General features: G+C 39.4%; 1 protein-coding gene across 1 annotated transcript in view; it reads right to left on the reverse strand.

Moving 5' to 3' along the window:
- KIF5C (kinesin family member 5C) overlaps window positions 1-24,876 on the reverse strand; it is a 116,712-nt gene extending 91,836 nt beyond the window's left edge. Inside the window, exons 1-2 of the mRNA XM_039327904.1 lie at window positions 24,228-24,876; window positions 2,639-2,729 (exon numbers count right to left, since the gene is read on the reverse strand). Coding sequence (XP_039183838.1) covers window positions 2,639-2,729; window positions 24,228-24,353 — 217 coding nt within the window. The 5' untranslated portion in view covers window positions 24,354-24,876. The remainder of the gene's footprint in view (window positions 1-2,638; window positions 2,730-24,227) is intronic.
- Window positions 24,877-26,568: the final 1,692 nt, after the last annotated feature.

Genomic DNA, 26,568 nt, shown 5'->3' on the forward strand with positions numbered 1-26,568 from the left:
TCATAATGTTACCGTAAATGCCGGCGTACAAGGTGACCCGGCGTATAAGACAACCCCCGTCTTTATAGCCGGGCCGCATTCCTAGAACGTCGTCTTATACGCCGGAAACTACCAGTATTTCCGGCGTATAAGACGACTCGGCGTATAAGACGACCCCCGTCTTTGGCGCCGATTTCAGCACTCACGGAAGTCGTCTTATACGCCGGCATTTACAGTAATTCTTTTCCATAACTAGGATTCAGCAGATAGAACAATTATTTTCCTGCATAGAAAATGGACTATTCACTAAACAGCCTGAGAGAGAGAGAATGAAAAAGGCGGGGGGATGTGAGGAAATACATCTTTGAAGCCTCACTAGTAAAGATGGAAGGCAGAGGTGTTAAGATTCCACACAATTCTAAGGGGTTTTTTTTAGTGCTCTGGCATCAAGATCTTTCCTCCTACAAATATACTTTTCTGAATGAAGACTAATATTCCAAACTGCATGTCAATAAGATTTACCACAGGTATTCCTCGATTTACATCCATTCATTTAGTGATCATTCAAAGTTGCAATGGCACTGAAAAGAAGTGATTTATGACTGTTTTTTGCAGCATCCCTGTAGTCACTTGATCAAAATTTGAATGCTTGGCAACTGGCTCATGTTTATTACTGTTGCAGTGTCCTGGGGTCATGTGATCACCTTTTGCAACCTTCTGGCAAGCAAAGTCAATGGGGAGCGTAGATTCACTTAACAACCGTGTGACTAACTTAACAGCTGTAGTGGTTCACTTAACAACTGCGGCAAAGATGGTCATAAAATGGGGCAAAACTCACTTAGCAACTGTCTCACTTAGCAATGGAAACTTTGGGCTCAACTGTGGTCGTAAATCGAGGATTGCCTATACTGGTGTAATTTTAAATAAGTAATCCACTTACTGAACAAAATGACAGCCTCTATTATGAGCATAACTTTTAAGTGTTACCAGATTCACACCAATTACAACAATGGACCCAAGAGTCCAGCTTCCCTGAGAATATGAGAAAGTGTTAAATGATTCATGGGGAGGGGGAGAAAAATCTATTAACCAAATTGTCTCACGTTTTCAAGCAGGTCTGAAAAATTGCAGATGTAAATCTTGTTATCTGAACAAAGCAAACCTTGCAACCATACTAAATGCCCACAGCATTTAATAATGATTAATACTTACTAATGTTTCATATTATCAGAAATTTTAAAAGTCACTCTTGACACATATCAGAATCAAACTCATTACACAAATAGTAACGCTTCTTTGAAATCATGTAGTGAGAGAAATTATCCTGCAAAGAACCGTGCTTTGCACCTTGAGTGAGAGGGAATATTTTTTTCTCAGTGAACTGCCCTAATATGAGCTCACTAATGTGCTAATTACTTGATGGATGACAATTAGACTTAAATGAGTATTTTTAATCATTCAGTTTAATAAACCATTCACATCAAATAGCATAGATGGTTATCTCATAAAGGATGGTCTAAATTATGGGCTATACATCCGTAATTCCTTGTTTCCTAACTTTATATTACACTCACTGAACCGAATTCCAATTCACAAAGGGAGAGTAAACAGGGAACAAATCCAAACTCATTCACACTGATGATGTTACCTAGGTGGGTAGTGAAAAGTCCACAAGCAAACAACCAAATTCAGAGAGCACCAAGGATTCCATAGTTCAATTCTGAGCTACGCATATTCTCTTCTTTTGGAACTATGAAAAGTGTTTCACATCTGCAGTATAAATAGCTAAGGGATAAACTATAATTGTGTCAACAGCATAATGGAGAAGTTACAGTAAATCACTTTAAATAAAGAGCTCTAACCAACTGTCTCAATATTGGTTAATCTGCAAGTTAATGCATAATATACTGCTTCAGCTACTTTCTGTTCACTGTTATACAAAATATTCTAGTTAATTATACTATATAAATTAAGAAATATGGCAAAATGGTAATACATGTAACTAAAATGAGGTTCAGGGAGACCCTGTAACATTAAAATTGTAATACATTTAAGATATTCAGCCATGAAACTCCATGGTCATAAGCACTACTATAATCTCACAGGAGGATCAACATCAAAGAATGCTGGTTTATGTAAATTAATCAGCCTTCTCCAGAACATGGCCCTTACTTGAGATCTTATCCCAGAGTAGATAATAGCAAGGAAAACAAATGATAGTTTGTTGACTCGGTTTTTTTTTTTTAAGAGAACACATCAGTGTTACAGATGAAACCCTGATGGAAACCAGCATGCTCATTCATTTATTCTGTGCAAATAGTCACATTGTCATCTCCTGAATTTTCTTGAACGGGAAAGGACATCAAAAAGAGTGTCATTATTTAATTATTTGCATGATTTTTCATGCCTTCTACCACTTAGAAAAAGGAGTTAACATCCATGAGCTTTCAGAGGAGTCTAAAATTTTATTTTTAAAAATATTTATATAAATGTATATTTTCACACATCAGGAGGAACAACCCACACACACACACCCAAAAACCAGCAGGCCATTTACACAATCTGCCCATCCCTTTTACATGAGCTTTCTACATATTCCCTACTTCTGCTCAGCACCAATTTCTCTACCACAAAAATATTTGTTTAAAAAAACTCTTACCTTTAACAATTTGCTTGGCACAGGCATTATAAACTTGTTCCTGGGATGTATTGGGAGGCAATACTCTATCAAAAACATAGGGTTTCCCTTGCTGAAATGAAAAAAAAAAAATAGGCATTTTCAGAAAAAAAGCCAAAAATATGATTAAAAACACAACATAAATATGAAACAAACCCATATTCATTGTGGATTACAAATTACTAAGAAATATACTAAATATGATTAGCGATATAGGTCATTTTTATGAAACATCTTGTATTTAGCAGTTATTCTAGAGACTTATCAGACTCAACCAGTATGCAAAAAACATCAGATAGCAGAAAGCAGGAACATTGACAATGTTCTTCAAATCCCCTTGCTCCTCCTTTTAAAACCTAAATTTGAAAAAGTGATTTGATCGAAATATTTAAAATCTCTTTTGTACAGTACTCATTTTCCACTGACATCTCTTTCAGGTTCTTCTCAAGAGTTGATGCACAGTTGTTAAGAAACATAAAAAATGTGAGAGGTTTCCCCCCCTCCCTTCTTTATCATTCTTTCATTATATTAATTTAGATAGTTTTTTTAAAAAACTAAGTTTGTTTTGATTTGGATCCTTTAAAGGAAAATGGATAGCTAGAATGCAATGCACCTTTTCTTGTCAAGGCAAGTGGAACAGAGCATTAATATCAGTACGCAGCTAAGACTTATATCTAGGCAATAAATAAGACTACATATATAAAATTTCTCTTCACTGTCCTTGCCTAATTCTTCCTCCTTTGTTTTTTTCCATCCCCGTAAGTTATTCTGAAGGCTGATGCATGACCTTATTACAGAAGAAACATAAATAAGTACAGTACAGATTCGTTATAAGAAAAATGTTTGGACAGCCAGAACGGCGATCTATTAAAAGCACTTGATTTTTGAATTGTGAGATGGTAGAGTTTGGGCAACAAATCTTATTGTGTCTCAGGAATATGGAAATCTACCTTACACTTGATAGAACATTGGTGCTTCTATCTCAGTTTTTCAGCTAGAATTCCAATCGGAATTGAACTTTGGATTCTTTCCTTGGAATGTTGAAGCAGCCACTGGAGGCGAGTGTTGTGCTAAGGGTAAAATGGCAATGGCAAACATTTTCAATATTGTTGCAGATGTATCCACCAATTCATCAGCAGACTTCAGCTCACCTTTGTAGTTTGTTTTAATCAAGATTTGCTTAATTAGCTGCAATGGTCACATTCATGTATTGTACTAACGCATGCACAATGGGCAACCAGATTAGATTCATAGCCTATTAAGCCAAAACCAAAGGAACCACATTATGGGTTTGTACAGTGTGTAATTTCAATCAGTAGGAACAAGTTAAAATCCTTATTAGTCATTACTTTTAAAGTAAATATTGGCCTTGTATTATGCTTTGTATTATGGATGAACTCTGCTATGATACTTAAGCTATAGTTTATGGCTTTTGGTGGTACGTGAACCAAGCCTACTGGCAAACTTTGAATTTGCTTGATACTGGAACACAATTCTTAGCCCAATCTGTTTCACCAGACTGCTTCTGAGAATAGTAAAATATGGAGAAACATCTACTATGTGCCTTATGAGCAACAGAAGAAAGATGAAATATAATATGCTAATTAAGAAACTAACTAAAACTCTAAACTAGATTAAGAGTCACTTCCTGAATTAAATATGTCAGTTGCTCCAAGGAAAGCCAGCACATTAATCTTTCATGCTATTCAAGATGATTGATGTTGTATAGATAAAACATAATTCCTCAAGCGGTTTTCACCAGGTTAATGACATCAATAAGCCACCCTCAAGTCTCCTTTTGGGGTTTCACATCTTAGGTTGTCATTAAAAGTGTATCACCTCTTAGACACAATCCCTTCCCTGGAGGCTATGATGAGCTGAAAAAAAATCCATTTAATGGATGCTCACACACCTCTTTGCAAATTATAAGAATTTCATAATCATAAATTGTTATCTACCACCCTATTTCTTTTCCTCAAGGCTAAGATAAAGGATAAAAACCAAATACATTAAACAAAGAGCTATATTATAACCAGCTATAGTTGCTATCATCAACTTTTTACTGTTATTCATCATTAGTGTATAGAATTACAACACAAGAAATGTGTTTTTGACAAAGATGTATGAAAATGCATGTGTCAGATTCTATCTGTTACAATAAAGAAATATTTAAAAGGCTTGTCTTAAAAAAATAACTACTGAAATAAAAATTTCTTATTCCACCTCATGTACAGCAGCCCTCACTGTATTGTTTCTATTATTAATTCTCCACCATCAGTGAAGGATAAGAACTTTTATTATCTATATGTCAAAACACGCTTAACCAGGCATCAAATGTGGAAACAATTTAATTCCAAATCTTGTGGAAGAGCCAACTGTAATAAATGTATCTGCTTTCTTTATCTTTTAATTTTCACTGCCAGGATAGGGAATCTTTTTTTTAAAAAAAAAAAGCATTCAGTAGGGGGAACAAATTCTTTATTTAATTTATGGGATGTCCAACTGCCAAATGACTCTATAGAAAAAACTTTCCACCAACAACATGAGCATTTCTAATAACACAAAAGTAAACTGGTGTGTAGGTTTGACCTGGAAACCAAGAGATTGTGAATTCTAGTCTCATCTTACGCATGAAAGCCAGTGGGTGACCATGGGCCAGTTACTCTTTCCTCAGCACAGGAGTGTTGTTGTGGGGAAAATAGGAGGTTTATTAAGGCATGTTCGTTGCCTTGAGTTACTGATAAAGTAATAAAGGTGGAATAAAAATCTAATAAATACATAAATAAAATGCACTCTTCACCGCAAGAAGAAACAGATGAGGGAACACTCTGCATCTAACCTGATAAACATGGAACAATTCTCATTACATGTATTCTGGGGACAGAATCATCTGTAGCAGTGGCCCCCAACCTTTTGGGTGCCGCAGACCGGTTCCATGGAGAGTGATTTTTTCCACAGACTGGGGAGGGGGGCATGGTTTCATGCACTGCCTGCATCCCGTATATGCGCAGATGGGCTTTGCTTGCTTGCGTGACCCAATTTCTGGCAGGCCGTGGCCTGGTGCCAGTCTGCAGGCCGGGGGTTGGGGACCCCTGATCTATAGGAATAGCAGATTTGGATTTGCATAAGGTAACAAAACTGCTAGGTGCAAGGTGCCTGAAAGCCATGGTATGGATACAGTTTGGGATGGTGTACAAAAAAAGAACTTTCAGAAGAGCCTAAATTACTGAATCACAACACACCTTAAGCTTCTTAAAACACAATCTATGCCTATCTAAAATAATATTTTGTTGTTGTTACTAATTATTTAGATGTATTTCTAGTTTTGACACAGTCCTGACAGAATGTGTTAGGGGAAGCACAACCAGCATCACCACATCCATGTTCCTATTTCTGATTCAGATATGTTATTAGGTGTGCTATACAAAAATATTAAAATTCTCTTTATCAAGCAGTCAAGTAGCAGAATTAAAGCAAGGGGTTTACAATTTTCTAATGGTATTGGAATCTACGGATTGACCATTCCTGACCATAGCTACTTGAGGTCAAAATAACTATGGCATAGGATGATAATTTAGACAAGATGCACCATGCAATTTATTAAATATTAAATATTATTAAATATACCCCCAGCAGCTACCAATCTTTTGGGCACCAGGGACTGGTTCCGTGAAGGTTTTTCCATGGACAGAAAGGGGTGTGGTTTTGTGTACTGTTTGCATCCTGTGGATGGGGCTTTGCTTGTTTGCGTGGCCCTGTTTCTGGCATCCCACAAACTGATGCCGTTCTATGGGGACCCCTTCCACCACAGTTTCTTTATTTAATAGGAAAAGTTGTGTAGTTCTCAAAATATTTATCAGAGGCTGCTGGAAAAAAGAAATGTTCTCAGCAACCTCTGAAAGGGTATTATTTCTGTTTCTTCTCACAATGATAAGAAACAATTATTTCATTTCACACTTCTGTGGAGGTTCCTCTTGCTGTTGTTGTTTTTTTAATCATATCCAAGCCTAAGTAGCGTGAGAAGAGGAATTTTTCTCGTGTTCAGGTTTGGACTCATTACAAAGTTGCAAATCTTAGATTCCTTGCATTTCAGAACAAAAAAAAAAAAAAATCTTCCCACACCTCCCTGACAGTCCTCTGCATAGTCTACAAGACTGGGTGAAAGAAGCTAGATTTGGAATTGAAATAAGTAGTGCAGACATATGAAAAGTGCATAAAACAGCCAAAATCTATAGATGTTTCTTGCTCCTGGAACCAATGGTCATATTAATACAGTGATGGATAAAACAAGTGCATTTTTTTTAACCTAAATAACAGAATTTAGCAAATAATGGAAGATACAACCACGCATACACACTCACCCCTGCTCTGGACTTGTCTGTCTCAAAACATGGGTATGAATAGCCGGGGAATGCTTTTCAAGACACATAGCTTTCATGTAACGAAGTGTTTATGATTTTAGATCAAAGACATTTTTACATTTTGATCTTACACCAAATAAGCCCAATCCTTTTAGCGCCCTAGGACTCAAAGTAGTGGAACTGCAGCCTGCAGCATTTTGCAGCCAGCATAAAATTGGGGGAGAAAGACATTGCCAGGACAGAGAGCTTGCAGTTTTATGCCTTTCTATACCAATAACAGGAAGATCAGAATTGACTGCACATCCTCTGTTCTTCAATAATCAATCACCGAAAGCTTAAGCTTAGGAGCACGAACTGATTCTTTCATGAATAATGTAGACATCTTCTTTCTATAATCTATGGTGATGCAATTTCATTTATGTAGTGCCTCCCCCCCCCCCAATAGCAAGCCCCGTCCATTACATGTTTAAAGGAACTATTTTTCTTCTATTTCCCTCCTATTGTGTTTGGACGTCATATTCTTTTTTTCAGGATTTCATCAATTATGGTTTCTACTCATTGATTTTTTTAAAAAAAAGTTTTTGCTATTTCTTCCCGTTTTACTCTAAGCCCAACCACCAGGATTCATTCTTCATTCCTGCTAGTTGTTTTCAGCCTTCAGTCAGTTCTCTCATTTAGGAGGGGGGGGGGAAATCAATATTGTAAATAGGGAGGAAGCAGCAGGGACCCAACTGAGAGTCATAAAGCACTGTGGACAACAGCTAAGTACTGAGGCAAGTCACTGAAGCAAAAAAAAAAAAAAAAATGCCAAAAACCTCAATCAATTGGCTACTTGCTTTGAAGGAGAAAGCAATTATCATCATCATCATTTATAAACCAGAACTAGAAAACCTCCAAATTCATTTTAAATTGTAAATTTGGAACAAATCAAAGCTTTAATCTACTGTATACTCATATCACTTTAAAGTAATAATAATAATAATAATAATAATAATAATAATAATAATAATAGTAGTAGTAGTAGTAGTAGCAGCAGCAGCAGCAGTAGTTGGAAGCGACCTTGGAGGTATTCTAGTCCAACCCCCTGCTCAAGCAGGAAACCCTATACCATTTCAAACAAATGGTTGTCCAATCTCTTCTTAAAAACTTCCGGTGTTGGAGCATTCACAGGTTGTTCCACTGATTAATTGTTCTAACTGTCAGGAAATATCTCTTTAGTCCTAGGTTGCCTCTCTACTTGATTAGTTTCCATCCATACCCAGTGTGAAGACCAGGAATATGGGTCTTGAAAATGATTAAAAACCTCCTCCCCATTTCCCACAGGTATTTTCTATTACCAGTTTTGACAAAAGCCAGTAATCAACTGAATGTTGTCACCTGTGATTTAAAATACTTACAGCTCTACAAACAATTCATGAACATGTTCACAAAGTCACAAAACTCTGCTTTTTCTTCTTGGCTTTATTACAATGAACACTTCCCAATCTCTATTCGTATACTAAAAGCATTTTCTGTAACTAAATAAATAGAAGTTAATTTTTGTTTATTTAGGGATGAAAGGCAATGCTTCCCGATTAATTTTTATTTACACTACTTTCTTTACTAACTTCCCAAACTAGTCAGTCATACAGTCAATCATCTCATAGCAATTACACCAGGTATTATAACATTGGCCTGTCTTCTTTTAAAAAGGAGCTGACTCTTATTGCACTCAAGGGAAGTTTATATTCTATTTTTGCTGTCCAGTTATAGGGAGCTTCTAATGATGATCAATTCTAAAACTGCACTTCTGTAATTTTTTAGTGAAGGCACTTATTAAAAGCCTTCAATAGGTCTTAGAATTCAGCTGCTACAGTTAGTAGTCTCAGCATAACTTCTATAACTAGCCATAGATTCTCTCATGTTCGCTTTTTATAAGCAAGTAAGAATGACCTCTTTATCCATCAGTTACTATCAGCAGTCACGATTGTTGGGAGGAACTCCCCCGTTCGGTTCTTCCAGCCGGGATTCTCCTTGACAGCGCAGTGCAGAAGAAATAGATCGTGAAGCCAGCTACCAGAAACAGGTTTTATTTCGAGGATCAGCGTTGAGTGACAATTCAGCTCGAGTCCCCGGCTAGCTAGACAGAGTGATCTTTAAATAGGGGTTTTTATACCCTTTTGTGGTTTCCAAACTTGTCATTTCTGATTGGTAACAAACTTATCATTTCTAATTGGTGAGTTTGAATTTGCCTTTTCTGATTTGTTGGTTTGTGACTATTGTTAGTTCCTTTTTCTTGCCTAAAAGGTGTTAATTACTTTTATTGTTTGTGTTAATCCTGATTGCTGCTAGCTGGTTCCTCATTGTGTGTGTCAAGTGTTTGCTGTTTTAGCCTCAGGCTGCTGTTGACCCAGTTTAGTTGGGGTGTTCCTAGATTATTTCTTAGTTGGGCTGGGGAGGGGGTGTCCAACTCTCATCAATTCCCCCATTTTGGGCTATTACTGATGTATCAGTGATTAGCCCAACTGGTTCATATATACGGTAGTGGTGATCAATTTGGCACATCATGAGAGATGTTTTCTTGCTCTGTCCCTTGCTTCTGATGGGAGTTGTGCAGACCTTTAGGCATTTTAACCCTACAGGAATTAATTGGCATAGGCAACAAAGGAGGGCTCCACCTATTATGACTGTGATTATACTACCAATAAGAATTTTCAACCAATGGAAGTCTGGTAACCATGAAAAGAGCCAGGAAAGGTCCCAGGATGACTGGTTGTGCCCAATGTTTTGTGCTAGTTCTCTTAAATGTTGGATGTCACCTTTAGCTTCCAGTCAGGTTTGCATACCCCCCAAAATTCTTCACAGCCATGGTTCTCCTTAGTACATGACCACTGGCTGCCCAGTTTCAAGGGTTGTTTCCTGCCTTAGCTCTTAATTCAGTGCATCCAGGTTTATAATGCCCAACTGCCAGGCTATTAAATTTTCTTTAAATTGCACATAATGAGCTCCAGGAATCCCATTCTGAGCTCAACAGTGCAAAATATTCAGGGCATAAGTTTGGGATTTTTCCTATTGCTTCCTTAGTCAGGGCATATGAATTGCAAATCACCTGAGGGGGCCTAGTTCCCTCCCCCCTGGAATCTGTTGGAAGTTGGTCCCACAAAGTTTTGGTGCAATAGAGCAAAAAATCAGCCTGAGAAACTTTACTAAAGGTAGGTGGAGGGGATAGACTCAAGTGTGATTCTGAATGGTGTCTGTGTGTGTGTGTGCATGTATGTGCAGCTACTTTTACAAAATAGTCAATACAAACATTCTGTATAAATTTTCCCTCCCACCAGATAGAAGTCCAAGGTGTTCAGTACTTGTTCTGCCACCTATTCCTAAATGCCATCTCTCCATTAATACATTCAACTGACTTGTTACAATACAAATGGGGCAAGAAAGAAAAGTTTACAATGAGTTTCCATCCTCCCCCCACAGTCTAATTTTCTCTTCTGAGGCTTCACATGGCACCACCTTCCTTCTGCAGCTCTCACAGGCATCTGGGTAAATGGTAGGACTTGGGAAGATGTTCAACCCAGATTGCATGGTGGCTTTTTAGTGGATGGCTGGATTCAAAACTCAATTCCATGGCTCACATGGATGGAGGCAGCATCTGGGTCTGTGTGTTCTGCTTCCAAAGGCTTGCGAGAGGGTTTCAGGGCTGAAAGATACAAGAACAAGGTCTCCCCCCTTTCTAGATGGACTCTCCCAGGAGAGGCAGACAAAAGGTATGGAGAAGAAAGGGCAGGAAAAAAAATTGGAAGGGGGGTAGCTTGCAGACAGTTTGAGAATGCTGAAAACTCCAGATAATTTTAAAAGCCTAATATTTTAATATGTGCAACTTGCCAAGGGCAGGAGAATCTGCCTTTAACATTTATTCTAAAATAGATAACATTATTTTAGAGATTGGAAAATGCTTATGTTTCAGAAAGCTTCATAGTAGTTTCACCAGTAAGTGATAGGATAAGAAAAGTAACTTTAAAAAAATTATTTCCCCACACAAGCAGACTTGAGTTTCAAAAGGCTCTTGTAGATAGACACACATTTTTCAGGAAAAGGATAGATAAAACACATACAGTAAATGCAAGTGAAACTTTTCCAACAGATAAACTTAAAACAATCCCTCCTGGTAACTTAAGGCTGTTCTTGAGCGTACACAGAGAGAAAGAGGAAAACAAACAAACAAACAAACACAATTCTTTTTCTTCACTCTGTTTGTTGGCCAGACAAACAGAGTGAGGTATTTCCTTTTTGTGGCTTATTTTAAGCAGAATTTCTAGCAGAATTTAAAATTCTTTTTCCTTTGGATTTGAAACAGTTAATAGTCACATTTACCTCTCACGCAGACTTTGATAAACATATATACACAAAGACAAGAGAACAGAAGACTTAGTTTTACACATCCTAGTCATTCCCACCATAAATTTCAGATAACTCAAGTTAGGGAAGGCACACATTTTAAACATACCATGTGGTTGCATAGAGAAGAGAGAGAGAGAGAATCATTATTTTTTATTTTCCCTTTTAAGTACCTTTATTTAGCCAAATTGGTTTCCCAGCAAGGCCCTAAGCAAAGTCTATCTTTCTTTCATACACTACACAGTCGAAGTCTCCTTGTGAGACTTCTTTCCTAACTTTGCATTGCTTACAGGGCCTTACCAGCTAGTTGCCCAAATCCAATTCTTTCATTCACTCATTCCATTTTATTTTCACACAGTCTCTCCCTTTTCCCTAACAAAAGGTTCTGTGCTCTAGCCAACCCCCATGCTGTCCAGGTTCTGCCAATCAAACAGATCCTTTCTGCGGCTAGGAAAGACCAGAAGCAGCAAAATCCAATTGTGAGTGTCTACAATAGACTTTATGGTCTCTATAACGGTTTGAGGATCCGCACGAAAGGTGGCAGTATCCTTTTTCCAAACAACCAAATCGGACGGGGAGAAAGGGGTGTGGGTTAAAATGTGTCCTGTCTGGCCCCTCGGTCGCCCGGGTATGGGCCTGTTCAACAAGGGGGCCATGAAGGTCGGTTCAGGGTTATCTAAGGGAGGCTGGGGGTCCAAGTTGACTTGGGTCGGGTTCCTCTGTCTGGACAGTTCGACCCAGCAATACCAGTACGGTAGTTGGGTTGGCTCTATCCTTGACCTAAGTTCTTTTAGTATTCTGATTTCTAGGGTGCCACCTTCGGGCCAAATTTGTCTCCCGCGGTCATCTTTAAGCAAAGCCCATTTCCTACATAATTCCCCTAATCGCTTCTTCTTCATTCCAGCCTAGACAGGAAGCTGATTCCTGTCCCAGGCTTCGAGCAAGCTCTCAACTGGGAAACCCACTTCGGCCCTTGAATTGGAACTCCCCAACCTTTTATAACGGGGTTTTAAACCCACTTCAGCCCTTGAATTGGAACTCCCCATTCTTTTATAACGGGATTTTCCTTTCAATGTTAAAGGGCACTAACAGTCGAAGTCTCCTTGCGAGACTTCTTTCTCCTAATACAGTCGAAAGACTTCTTTCTCCTAATACAGTCGAAGTCTCCTTGCGAGACTTCTTTCTCCCGAATACACAGTCGAAGTCTCCTTGCGAGACTTCTTTCCCAATACACAGTCGAAGTCTCCTTGCGAGACTTCTTTCCCAATACACAGTCGAAGTCTCCTTGCGAGACTTCTTTCCCAATACACAGTCGAAGTCTCCTTGCGAGACTTCTTTCCCAATACACAGTCGAAGTCTCCTTGCGAGACTTCTTTCCCAATACACAGTCGAAGTCTCCTTGCGAGACTTCTTTCCCAATACAGATTCTCGGAGGTGAGCGGCCACCTCTGCTCGGGGCTACTGCTTTAATATTTACTGGCAGAAGGGGTCCTGGCTTGCCCAGAATAGAGTTTTCTCTCTCTTTCTCTGCCCGCTCGGTCCTCCTCTCTCACCAGAAGGTCTCACGCTCCGGTGCCCCCCCTTGCTTTCCCGAATTCCACCGGTCACGGCTCTACTAGAGCTAGCAGCAGGTCGGGGTGCGGCTAGAGGGCACACGGAGGGAGCGAGCTCCAGCTGATTCTAAGAGGAGGATGCCTCACATACACACTCATGCATTCTTCCTTTCATTCCCCCAGACCCTTTAACCTAATAGATTTAAATTTGGTGGCACTTACCCTCTTTCCTGGTAGCTGTTCGAGCGTAAGACTCAAAAACTCCCTTTGCTACCCGATGCCGACCGGGCAGGGTCCGAGGAGGCTTCCCCACGGATCAAAGTGTCCGCTGCCGGCTGGGTGATGACTCTTCCGGGCCCGGTCCGGTGGCTGGGTGAGCTGGAAGTCCCTTCGTAGGTCGCCAGATTGTTGGGAGGAACTCCCCCGTTCGGTTCTTCCAGCCGGGATTCTCCTTGACAGCGCAGTGCAGAAGAAATAGATCATGAAGCCAGCTACCAGAAAGAGGTTTTATTTCGAGGATCAGCGTTGAGTGACAATTCAGCTCGAGTCCCCGGCTAGCTAGACAGAGTGATCTTTAAATAGGGGTTTTTATACCCTTTTGTGGTTTCCAAACTTGTCATTTCTGATTGGTAACAAACTTATCATTTCTAATTGGTGAGTTTGAATCTGCCTTTTCTGATTTGTTGGTTTGTGACTATTGTTAGTTCCTTTTTCTTGCCTAAAAGGTGTTAATTACTTTTATTGTTATGTGTTAATCCTGATTGCTGCTAGCTGGTTCCTCATTGTGTGTGTCAAGTGTTTGCTGTTTTAGCCTCAGGCTGCTGTTGACCCAGTTTAGTTGGGGTGTTCCTAGATTATTTCTTAGTTGGGCTGGGGAGGGGGTGTCCAACTCTCATCACTACCAAATGACACAAGTTGACAAATGTATTGTGAAGAGGAAATGCTACTTACATTTATGATGGGGTTGGACAATCTTTTTGGCATGAAGGACAACAGGGAGTGTCAGACTGTTGACCAAATGGCTGCAGACACACACACACACGTGTGTGTGTGTGTATGTGTGTGTTTATATACATATAGAATCCTCCAGAATGCAGTAAAGAGTATGATGCACAAAGCAATGCATCCATTTGGACTTTTTTAATTAGGCCAGACACTTTGTCACCAAAACTATTGTGTTGCCATTACAAGTACACATACGTTATTTCTAGAACAGTGGTTCTCAACCTTTTTAATGCCGCGACCCCAACCGGTCGTAAGTCGAGGACTAAACCAGTTGTAAGTCAAGGACTAAACCAGTCGTAAGTCGAGGACTTTCCCTACCCGGGAGCGCCACGCATGCGTGGTGCCGCCCCCTGTGCTAGCCAAGGCATAGCTGGCAAGCGGCAGAGACGGAGCAGGCCGACCACTGGCTGGGCCACCAGCTGGCCCAGCCCAAGGGAGGTAAGGCACCTGCTGGAAAAGGGGAAAAAAATGGTGGACAGCCTTGCTTGGCGACCCCCGTGAAATGGTAGATCGACCCCAAATGGGGTCGCGACCCATAGGTTGAGAACCGCTGTTCTAGAAGATAATAGTTACAGCATCAGGCTACAAACCAGAAGATTGTGTGTTCTAGTCCTGGGTTAGCACAAAGCCAGTCACTCTTTCTCAGCCCTAGGAAGAAGGAAATGGCACACCACTGTAGAGCAGAATAACGGAGTTGGAAGGGATTTCCAAAAACCTTGCTAAGAAAACTCTTAAGAATTAATCCAGGCAGTCTCCAGGAATCAAAAACCTAACTGGAAGGCTCACATGCACCCTTTAAAAAAAGAAAAAAGAAAATGATAATTGTTCCTAAGGAACTATGTTATTCCACCTTTCCTTGTAACCATGGTAGTCCATGCTCTGTCTGCTACGCAGAAGCAGCTTCAAAGTATAGAATGCTGTCTGTGAAAGAAGAAAATTTAAAAACATGTTTCACAACTGAAGTTAACATATATAGCCAGCTAATCATAGGCCCTGTAAGTTAAGTCAGATCTAAAATTGCTTAGCTACACTGTACCAGCAAGCGTTCTGCTTTGGCTTCTGTTTTCTCATGCAGACAAAAGACTTGCCACAGTGATACAAGACCCCGGGACTGCAGTTTTTTTCATTGTGTACACACTTGCTCTACTAACAGCAGCTGTAGGGCTGAAGAGAACTGAAAATTGGATACTGTACTACACTTCTTAACCTCCCAGACAGCTGTATTTTATATCTTAGTTGTGTACTAATCTCAGCACTCAGCAGGGGATAATATACTAAAGAAATCTACTGTAAGGACTTCTCCTAAGAACACTGCCCAAATTTTCCACTTCCCTTTTGGTTTGAAGGGGATTGTGCAATTAGGAAAAACTGCTGTCTCAATTCTAGGACCAGCACATTGTGGTACAGCACTGGACAAAAGCAGACTTGTAATCGTAGAACTGTAACTGCCCTGTACGTACATCGGGGGGGGGGGGGGAGAAAAACCAGACGTTATTGTCTGCTGTACTAACAAAGGAATCTTTAGGTTGATATTAGGTAATATAATTACAATATTAGATAGGTAAAGTACATACTATTACAAGCATGACAAGGCCATTTCATATAAATTTTGCAAAAGAAAATGCTTAACTCCCCTATAAAAATAAAATGCTGAAGAAAAAAGTGTAATGCAGTATTCATGCATACAGTATATAGCAGGGGTATCAAACTGCCGGCCCGCATGCTGGATGTATCATAGCGAAACCACGCCCACCCCATTGCCGGAAATGGCAAAAAAGTCAGAATACGTCGCAACACGTCACGTGACATTGCAAATTTGACACCCCTGGTATAGAGCATTAAGAGAAAATTTCTTTTTTTTAATAGTAATTTTGTTAACTGCTTAAATGAGGGAGGCAAGGAACGCCTAAACAGCTAAAACCCAACAAATCTGCAGGGTACTAGATTGGGAAAGACCGTATAAATAGTCAGCATCAATTAGATGTATCACAGAGTTCCAAAATAGAGGTGATCCTCGCTTAAAGACCACTTGTTCAGGGACGAAATTTACTGAGGTACTGAACAAGTGGTACTTATAACCAGTCCTATATGTTCTGGCCATTGCAGTGTCCCTGCAGTCATGTGATTGTAATCTGAGCAGTTGGTGACTAGACTCAGAATTACATTACAGCATCCTGTGATCACCATTTCTGACTTTCACTGCTGGCTTCTGACAAATAAAGGCAGTGGGGAAGCTGGCAGGAGGTCATAAATGGCAACCATATGATGTTGTGCTTAACAAAGGGAGATGGAATTGCTTAAAATTGGCAACTAGAAGTGCCAGAACTGTCAATGCTAAGCAACTCAATCATGTGACATCCAAGATTTACGACCGCATCAGTTAGCAAAGGAAATTCCAGTCCCAAATGTGTTGTTAATCAAAGACTATCTGTATATACCTTAGTTTTCAGTCTGCTTGTTGAGATATATTACCCAAAGGCATTCTACAGGCTCCTGTTAAATTCTGAGAATCTCACACATGTACTCAAAACCAATTGTGGCCTTCATTAAATGTGCTCTGTTTTTGGTTAAATGAAGTTTTAATAATTGCAAAACAAATCTAAAAATGTAAAGCTCATAATTTTCTATTACTTAAGAATCACAGAATGGTTACAGGGGGAGGGATCTAGGAAATCCAATCATTTGCTCAGTGCTAGAATCCACTACTGCAGAAATAATGCTAGATCTTACTGAGTTATTAGAGATCATTGCTTCTTGGTGGGGTAAATTAATATCAAGTCATTGTTGATGCTTGACAAATAGAGGTTAGTCTGATATGAGAGCAAGAAAAGAGATCACATTCAATGCAAGGAAATGCAATAACTTTTCTGATCCTTTCCTTTTTTGTTCGTATGCAAAGTTTAACAAAGCAAAGAAGAATGCAAATCCTAAAGGCAACTTTAAAAGTCAGCAGAGCAAGGCATCATGCCCAACTATTTAAATGCACAGTTTCCAAATGAGTAGCAAAAACATCAAAGTTTTGTAGTAGGGGTCTTCAAACTTGTCCCTTTTATGACTTGTGGACTTCAACTCCCAGAAATCCTCAGCCAATTCTGGGAATTGAAGTCCACAAGTCATAAAGGGGACAAGTTTGAAGACCCCTGTTTTGTAGCATCTTAGCAATGAATGAATGTTACATAAATTCACTGCCATTTATACAATATGTTTTGTGACTCTCTCTTATCTACAGGTAACTCTGAGCGAGAGTCAGTTCTTACACAGTCAGGGGAAACCAGCCATTGGTCAATTGCCAAAAAAAAGAGAGAGGAATGAAAACAACACCATCCATTCATATAACATTCAGTCTACTGCATAGATCAAGCAGCATGGATCAAGCAGCAAAAAGAGATGCAGAAATGTTAACTTTGATTTCATTATAAATAGAATTTGCTTCCTGATGCAGAAAAAAAAAATCCAAGGATTGCTGTGTAATGGCCTCTTTAATTTTCTACCATAAATTATTTAACAGGAGTTCCTGGATTATTATGGACTTGCTTACTTGATTACAGTCCAGCTGTGCCAAGAAAGACTGAAACTACAACTATCTCCAACAGTTATATTATATTTCCTCAGATCACTACTTTTTTATTCTCTTTTGTCCACAAAAACTGCATTTATTTATTTGTATCCTGCCTTTATTATTTTTACAAATAACTCATTTGTCCAAATTTACAAATCAATGTACAAATGTATATATCAACATTTAAGGAGATAGCATGTATTCCGTAAGATACATGTTACTTTTTAATGTGTTTGCATTAATAAATGGGTTTTTAAAGCTTGGACTTCATATTATAAAATGTATTTCTCATGAATTCAAAAGATTTTCTGTCTCCAAAATTGCTTTCAAATATGAAAAATTGCTTTCTTTAAAAAAATAAAATAAAAACTAATGATGTAAAAATACAATATTTCAACACACAAAGTTTTACATTTCCATCTTGCAAGAGTGTCTTTCCAAAGCTTACATTATAAAATTCAGAACTGTAGTAAAAATATGGTAAAACTGCCAACATTCCAAACCATGGAAACAGTAAGACTAAAGCAAGCCAAGCATCCAGGTAGGTGTAATTATATATTCCAAACAATATATACTGCTATCACTCATCCATATAAACCAATCCTACATATGTTTATTTGAATTATGATGAGATACACCCACTATAACGCAACCCTAAATATGTCTATTTGGAAGTTTCATTAGATTCAGCAAGAGTTCCCCTTTGTCACAATGGGGAGTCTGCAATATTGGATGTTCCAAGATAATTAGTGGATACAATGAAAGCAGTATACTGGGAATTTCTTTTTTGCATCTTCTGTGAAACAAAAATTACAAAAAAACAAAGGAATTTGAAAGTATAGGTTGCATCCGGAGTATTTACATTTATTTTTTAAGGTTTATAATAATGACCACTCTCAAAAGAGATAACTTTGTGTAATTTCCTTTAACATGTTAAAACTTAATATGTTAATACATCTATTCAGTTGGATGCTTAATGAGAAAATACAAGTGCTCCTGTGATCAGCTTCTCCAGTGACAGCAACTGTTAAGAATCACATTTCTAAACGTTAGTAATCCTAAAGTAACTGTATTAAAAGGCAAAATCAAATGCAATTTAAAAAGTAAAAACATCCTCATGTTGAGTTGAGCTCAGGATGCTCCTTTCATACATGGGGGGGGGGAGGGGTTGGCGTTGAGCAATTCTTGGCAACAATATTGAAGTAGCTTGCTTTTACTTTCTTCCACAATACTTTTAGGACAAACAAGAGTGAGCCTGCTTACTTTTTTATTGTTGACTAATGTTGGCTAGATAATGCCAGAGTAACATGGTGTCAGACTACTTTCATAACTGGTGGATATACACTATACAATGAAAGCTGTTTCTAATAAGGCAGTTGATCAACAATTAATTACTCACAAACTTGAGTAAAAAATAATAACGAGCAATCTATGCAAGCTTATTTCATTCATGGCTCATTAGCACAGAATCACAGAATCTAACAATCATTAATAAAAGAAGATAAATATATTATAAAGGTCTATCTCCATTTTAATGCTACTGATAAGCACGGAATAATCTGGCATATTTACTGTTTAGGTCAGTACTAAAGATTTTTTCTAGATCTCATTCTTGTCCTAGACAGTTTATTCAGCAAGTATTCCAGTGAGTATTTATAGAGCCTCAACCCAAGATGGTTCAAATAACCACGGGCAATTTATTTTCTTTCAGCAATTTAAACAATCTTTTTTTTAAAAAATTAGACCATTTACTACAGGGGTGTCAAACTGCCGGCCCATGGGCCGGATGCTTCATGGCGAAACCGCACCCAGCCCATTGCTGACAGTGGGAAAAAAAGTCATGATACGTCGCGATATGTCACGTGATGTTGTGAGTTTGACACTCCTGATTTACTGGAACTGACCAGAAGATTTTAACTTCTGCAACTGAGCATCAAATTCACCCAACATGCATTGCCAGAAAATAATGGTATGAAAAGGAACCGTCTCTGATGTAACCAAAATTCAAAATAATTGTACTGTTCTATCAGGAAAAAAGATAATTATATATAAACAAGAAATAGATTAAGAGGTAGGAGCATAATTACATTATAAATTGAAGAAGCTGCAAGTGAAAATTAATGCTAAAGAATGAAGAGGAGAGACAGCAATAAATGTTAGATAAGGAAGCAGGGATGATAACTAGGTCAGAAAAAGGAGCCAAATATAAGTGACATGTTCCTAAATACAGCATGGCAGGCCTGCTTGTAAAGTTAGAAGTGGGAAGGTGGCTAAAGCAAACAGGGCAAAAGAAAATCCAAACATTATTATCTACTCCATGAAAAGGAATAAATAAATTCCTTTATCCCGCAAAAGTTGAACCTAAGAGAGGAAAAAAATGAGGACAGAAGTCAGCTCTATGAAAAGTGGAGATGACAACAACAGTTATTTTGAACCATTTTGGATAAGGAGAGGATGGGAGATCATCCACATGCGCTCCAAACATATGCTCCTTACAAGTAAACTGCAAGACAGCAATCCCCAGCAGGCTTCAAACACTGGGAGATGGGAATAGCCATCTTACTCACAACTGTGGTTGGCATTTTCTAAAGCACACTAAGTTCGCAAACTTTGACCGTAATTACATTTGTAAATTGCTTGTTAGCTACTTTTAACATATTAGAAGGCTTTTGCTCAAAAAGTCTAAAAATAGGTAAGTTTTACTTCAATCCTTAGTGAAAGAAAATTGTAATAATTTGGAAAAAAAATAAACAGCAAAAAGCTAAATAACACTTCGATCCTAGAAAGTTACAAATGGATTAAAGGTCCAGATAAATAAGGAATACAATTTTGGAATTAATCATAAAGAATCCTTCCCATGGAAAAATATTTGTTTGGACATTTGCAAGACAAAACAAAGTTAAGTAATTTTAAAAATTGGTCACTAGAAGGAACTAAAGATTTTAGTTAAAGGAGAAAAAATACAATAACAGCTAATTAATTGTGATATATAAAATGATACCAAACATAACATTGAATGAATGACACTTTTGAAAAATGGAATTAGAACTTAGTATCATAGTGATGTTTGCTTCTATGGATAGACTATAGCCAAAAGATGTAATGAAAGAAAAAGCAGATGAAGATCAAGTTTTATTTGTTAAGGCAGAGATGGCATCAAAAGTAGATCTCCAAAGACAGGTTATAAGCATGGAACCTATGCTTATATGAAAGCATAGAAAAGGATATCATACTAAGCATACAAAAGAAACCAGTTGATGTTTTAAAAATCAAAATGGAAAATGAAATAATAAACTAAAAAACTGACCTGGATATTTTATATATTGGATTTACAAAAGAGGCTTGGTTAAGGCTTTGAAGAATCTTGTGAAAAGGCACAAAAAAGAAATGAAATCAAATTCTGTGATATTATTTGAACAGACTAAAGATTACAACTGTTAAAAATAAAAAGGATCATAAAGTTGGTTTATTTTATGAAGGTTAAAATGTGTTTTTATTTCTAGTAACCCTTAATGGACTTCCTGCTGACAGTAGGACTGAAAAGATTATGCTTTATGAATTTGTGTGTAAATAGCAGATGGGACGAAAAGATCATTAATTGTAAACTAAAGAGGGGTGAAGAGTTAATACAAATGTTTAAACTGGTTGTGATGAACAAATGCTTAATAGAAAGAATAGAAATCTATCTCTTTACTAGATAACCAGAATATAAAATAACAAATATATTCTAACGTGAGAGAAAAACAAACCACACTTGAATTGGACAGATGGTTTTAAAAGGACTCCTTCAATGGGGCAGGAACTAGGTTTTCACATCATAAGATTAAGCAAAAAATACTTTGAATGCCCTTGGTGTTCTCTGAGCTTGGTTGTTTTCTTGCAGACATTTCATTATCCAAACTAAGGTAACATCATCAGTGCACTTCAACAAAACAACCAAGCACATAGAGCACCAAGGACCCCTCATTTCAAGCCTGAGCTACAAATATTGTCCTCTACCAGCAAAACACTTTATTGCACACGTTATCACTGACTCAGTAGGACAATATTTCTCAACCTTGACAATTTTAAGGCATGTGGACTTCAACTCCCAGAATTCCACAGCCAGCAATGCTGGCTGTGGAATTCTGGGAGTTAAAGTCCACATGCCTTAAAATTGTCAAGGTTGAGAAACACTGCAGTAGGACTATCCAACAGACCATTTAAATGTCCCAACCTTCGGTTGTGTCAAAAGCCTATTTAGATTCGCTCAGAAGCAAGCCAGCTCAGCCTCTGGGGTTCATGAATGGATGAAAAACTGATAAATCCCCCTTCACAGATGAACTCTAGCAACTGTTAGTTAAGGCATGCAAGCTATCAAACTTACCAGCGACAGATAAATTTATCTTCCATTCATTTCTTTAGTTCCTTGTTAAAACTGTCTAAATTGGCAGCTGTCATGACACGTGAAGACATTTTAATTACATGTTGTATAAAAAATGTTACAGTTAGCCCAAAGTCTCCCAAATTTATAGCTATAGTGAATGTCTCCAGATTCTACTTTGGGAGACAAGGACATTTTTTTTCCTTTCTTTTAAATCAGCCCTGGGTTTTTGCCAAAGGTTACAAAACTCTCTAAGCATGATAGGCGCAGCCATTACTTTTAACAATACCTAATACTTTTGATGCCCCTGAATGCACATTTTAAAACTATACCTCACAATACTGACCAGAGAAGCCCCACTGTGAGATGGGTGGCAAAGAGATTTAATAATAAATAAAAATAAAGAAATACCATTGTGGTTTTTTGTAAGTCTATAGAGTTCCTTTGAAATGGGAGGTTAAATGTTGGCTACAAATTTTCAATTACTAGTGGCTCAAGAAAAAGCAAACTGCATCCAGGTTAAAATGAAATTGTGAAACCAATCTAAAGGTTCTCTAGCATATACCGCAATACATTAAGAGAGCAATCATTTTCTTATGCACATATAACTATGCATTACCAAGAAGACAAAACAAGTTTCCAAAAAGTAATCTTTCCATTACTAATCATCTCATTCGAACTTGAAGTGAGACTTATAGTTGTTTTAATTTGTAGTAGCGGATTAAATGATTCACACAACAAGCCCATTATTTACCTATTGGGATGCTACCAATTCTAACAAATAAAATCAAAAATCAAAAGTTCCTCCAGCATATTTCAGACAAATTAACACTATTAGCCAAGGCTGTTAATCCAAATTACATGAGCTGATAAGAAGTAGAATTTCTCCTAAGAGAAGGAGATTCTCCATTGATTGTACTGCAAGACAAGGAAATGAACATAGCAGACAACTAAAGACTATCACTGGATAGAGTATATACATCCTGCTTTTATCTGCAGAGACTGCAGCTTGGCAGGCTTTTAACTGAAGTTAGTGCTGATCCGACACAAGGCACCAGATCAAGCTGAAATGGCAGAAGGGTGGATATGAAGGTGAGAAGGAGGGAATTATTCTACCCTCTTGTAATTTGCTCAGCAATTTCTCTCCACCTGCCAATCCATTAAATACGTCAGGGAACAAGCAAATGAGCATGCCCAGTGATCCAGATGACATCAGCTTGATCAATGCTCAGGATTGGAGACTGCAGTAGCAATGAGGGAAGGCAGATGAAAGAGTCAATTGAGGCTGACTCCCTTCAGTTCCCCACCGGTGCTTTTGCTGCAATTATGAAAGCAGGAAATTCAGCTCTGGAGCACTTTTCAAGAAAGATTCCCCCCTGCAGAAGTCATCCAAATCAGTATGTAGAATATACTTTGCCCATGCGTTGGCCTTCACCCTGCTGTTTACCAATGCAATCCAAGCTATGTCTACTCATAAATAAGCTGAGTTTCAGTGGAACTCATTCTGGACTTTACTGAAACCTTAAATAATTCAGTAAAATGTGCAAATGAAATTAACATTAGAAACGTGTGTTTCACATGACACATTCCCCCACTGATATCCAGCTCCATCAAACCCATCAAACCAAGAATACTTTGAGCATCTCCCAGCGTGGTTGTATACTACAAATACTGGGGCCCCAATAAAGATTATTCTTTGCACCACACGACTCTTTGTGACTGTCTCTAGACCCACGCTCACACCAAAACAAGGAAACTTTGCACCCATCCGAAACACCCAAGTTATTTCACACTGCACCACAAAACCCATTTGTTTTTAGAAACACCTGCCACGTAGACCCACTTCTTATCCAAAGCTTTTCATTCCTGCTATGGAAAACAGAGTTCTTGTCCTTTGTGAGTTTAACCCAATTTCCAAGTTCGGGGTTGGGACGGGGGGAGGGGGGTAAAGCAGGCAGTACAGAGAGTTTCCTTTCCCCCCCCCCCCCATCCTTCTCTTAGCCAAATTTGGTGCTCAAGGTGAAAGAAGTCTTGGAGAACTTCCAACCGACATTCACTCTCTCTCTCTCTCACACACACACACACACACTAGAGCAGCTAATGTTGGGAACAATGGACGGAGGAGGGAGTACAATGCGGTGCAGCGGCACGCCATTCAGGGGGGCCCGGAGTAAACCTAAAGGGACTTGGAGATGAGGGGGGGGGAGAGACAAATTCGCCAGGTCTCCCCGTAGCCTGCCCGAAAGAAGAGAGTTCGGAGCCGAGCAAAGAAAAGACAAAATGCAACTGCATAAAAGCAAACGCCAAAAAGCGGCCCGGGGGGGGGGCGGAGAGGGGTAGAGAGACTTACCCCGACGACGACCGTGTCCTCGCCTTTAAATTTAGAGATGAATTTGTCCCCGCGCAGGATCTCCGCCTCGTTGAGGGGTCGGAACCGGCACATCACTTTGATGCTGCATTCGGCTGGGTCCGCCATCTCGACGGCCAAGCGGGGCGGATCGGCGTCGGCGGACCGAGGGCGCGCGGCTGGTTGGGCGGGGGCGGCGGACACCTTTCTTCCCACCTCGGGGAGGTTTTTTTTTAAAAAATAATAATTAAAAAAAAACCCACAACGCAACACCACCTTTGGAGGAGGCGGGTGGGCGGGAGGAGCTGTCGTTATTTTAGCGGCGGGGAGCCATGGGCCGAAGGAGGGAGCCGAGCCCGGTCAGAGGAGAAGGAGAAGGAAAAAGCGGCGCCGCCGAGGCATTCCCGGCTCCTCACGACTTCCAGGCTGGGCGGAAGGCAGAGAGCGTCTCCAGACCTGGGCCACTTCTTGGGCGAAAAGAATAGGGAGAGGCCGCGGTCCCGGCGCTTCAGCTGCCTCGCCCGGAGACCTGCCGCTGCTTCGAAGCTTGGCGGACGGGCGGGTGGGCTGCTAAATGAAGCCAGGTTTTATTTATCTATCCCCCCCCCCCACCTCCTCCTCCTCACGCCTCTCCCGAGCGCCGCGGTAGCGTGGCAGGCGCTTCTGCTCTTGCAGCCACCATCGTGCATCTCTCTCTCTCTCTCTCCTCCCTCCCCCCCTTCGCTCTCTTCCCCCATCCCCAAGGGCTTTGTGACTTCACCGCATTACATCAACTCTCCCCCAGCTCACTGGCTTGAGGGGAGAAATCACCGGCGCATCCTGGGAGCTGTAGTTCGGGAAGCACCAGGTAGGGACTTGGGAAAAGACGGCGGGGCGACGAGGCCAGGGAGGTTGGCCGTTGCAGCGGCGCATCTTGCCTGGCGCTGGAGGTGCTAGTCTTGAGATGCTGAGGAGAAAGGACTTTAAAATAGGAGTAGAAACGCAGGGTGAGACTTGAGGAGCCAACAGAATTTGTTCCTTAGTCTAGGGCCATGGAGCACCCTGGGGGCAGAGTTCCAGGTAACTGCTTGGGAGCTAGTGCTCTTTGTTTTGTTTTTTTAAATAGTTTTTGTTTTTTAAAAATAATAATCAAAATAATAATAATCAAAAATAATAAAAAAATAGGTGTGCTGAACTAGCCTCTTAACTTTTTTTATTGATCAAAATGTGCCCTGGGCATTTCTTGGGGCGAGGGAAATAATATGCAACTATGCTCCAATGCTTTGATTGGAAATGGGCTCCCCAGTACAGGTAACACTAAACAGGGTTAATGGGGACCTTACAGTGTAGTAATAAGTTGTTTTATGACTTGCTACACCTATTACGGCAGCCATTTTTTAAAATGGTGCCTTCAAGTTGGGGTTGACTTTGGACATGGGTTTCTCACTTTTCTGCTATAATGTGGGTTGTAAGATATACTTTTTTTTTTTTGGCTTAGTACATGTTGCTTAAACCGAGCAACTTGTGATGTATTCTGTTAACTATGATCAAACAAACCAGGATTCGGAAGCTTAACTCAGGTACCTACAATTTACTAAGGCAGGTCATTGACCATTTTTATGGATAAAATGAGGTGAAATGTGTTAATGACACACCTTGTTTCCAAATTTGCCATTGGGCTACTTACTGGTAGCTGACTCTGGAAAATCTGTTTCGTCTGAACCCAAGAGAGGATTACTTTGAGATTAATCTCCCTTGTAGCCTCTGGAATATCAAGATGAGAGATTGGATCAGATATGAAGTAAAGTTCCCCAGTATACCACATTTTGTTTTTTTCCTTTAACATTCCATCATATTGGAAGAAAATAAGGAGAGCAAAGGTTTACTCTAGCCTCCTGCTGCATTGGCTCCAGTTCCTGAAAAGACAATTATGTATGTATATATGCCTTAACTCCTAGATCATGTGTGTCAAATTTGATCACATCATGTGATATATCATGACATTTTTTTGCCTTTGCAGAGCTGGGGTGGGTGTGGCCTATGTGTGATACATCCGGCCCATGGGCCGCCAATTTGACATCCCTATAGTAGACCAAACTGGCTCTCCTTGGTCCGCCTTGCTTATTCCTTCTCCTTGTTCCTTCTTGCTCTTCCAATTTCCTTAACTTAAAAATCCTCCCACCCCCCCCCCAAAAAAAAATCAGAGAGAAAAAAAAGATTATTAATTTGGCTTAAAGCAAGTGATATTGCTAGAATTGATTTGAGAGATTTCCTTGACAAATATTTCATTCATTGGCTTCCTGTAAGAACAAAGGCGCAACACACTCAAATGGTTGGTTTTATTTCTAAGGGTCTTATGACCCGA

Source organism: Crotalus tigris, unplaced genomic scaffold (assembly GCF_016545835.1).
Source record: "Crotalus tigris isolate CLP2741 ecotype Arizona unplaced genomic scaffold, ASM1654583v1 scf7180000024369.3102671, whole genome shotgun sequence".
Classification (NCBI taxonomy): domain Eukaryota; kingdom Metazoa; phylum Chordata; class Lepidosauria; order Squamata; family Viperidae; genus Crotalus; species Crotalus tigris.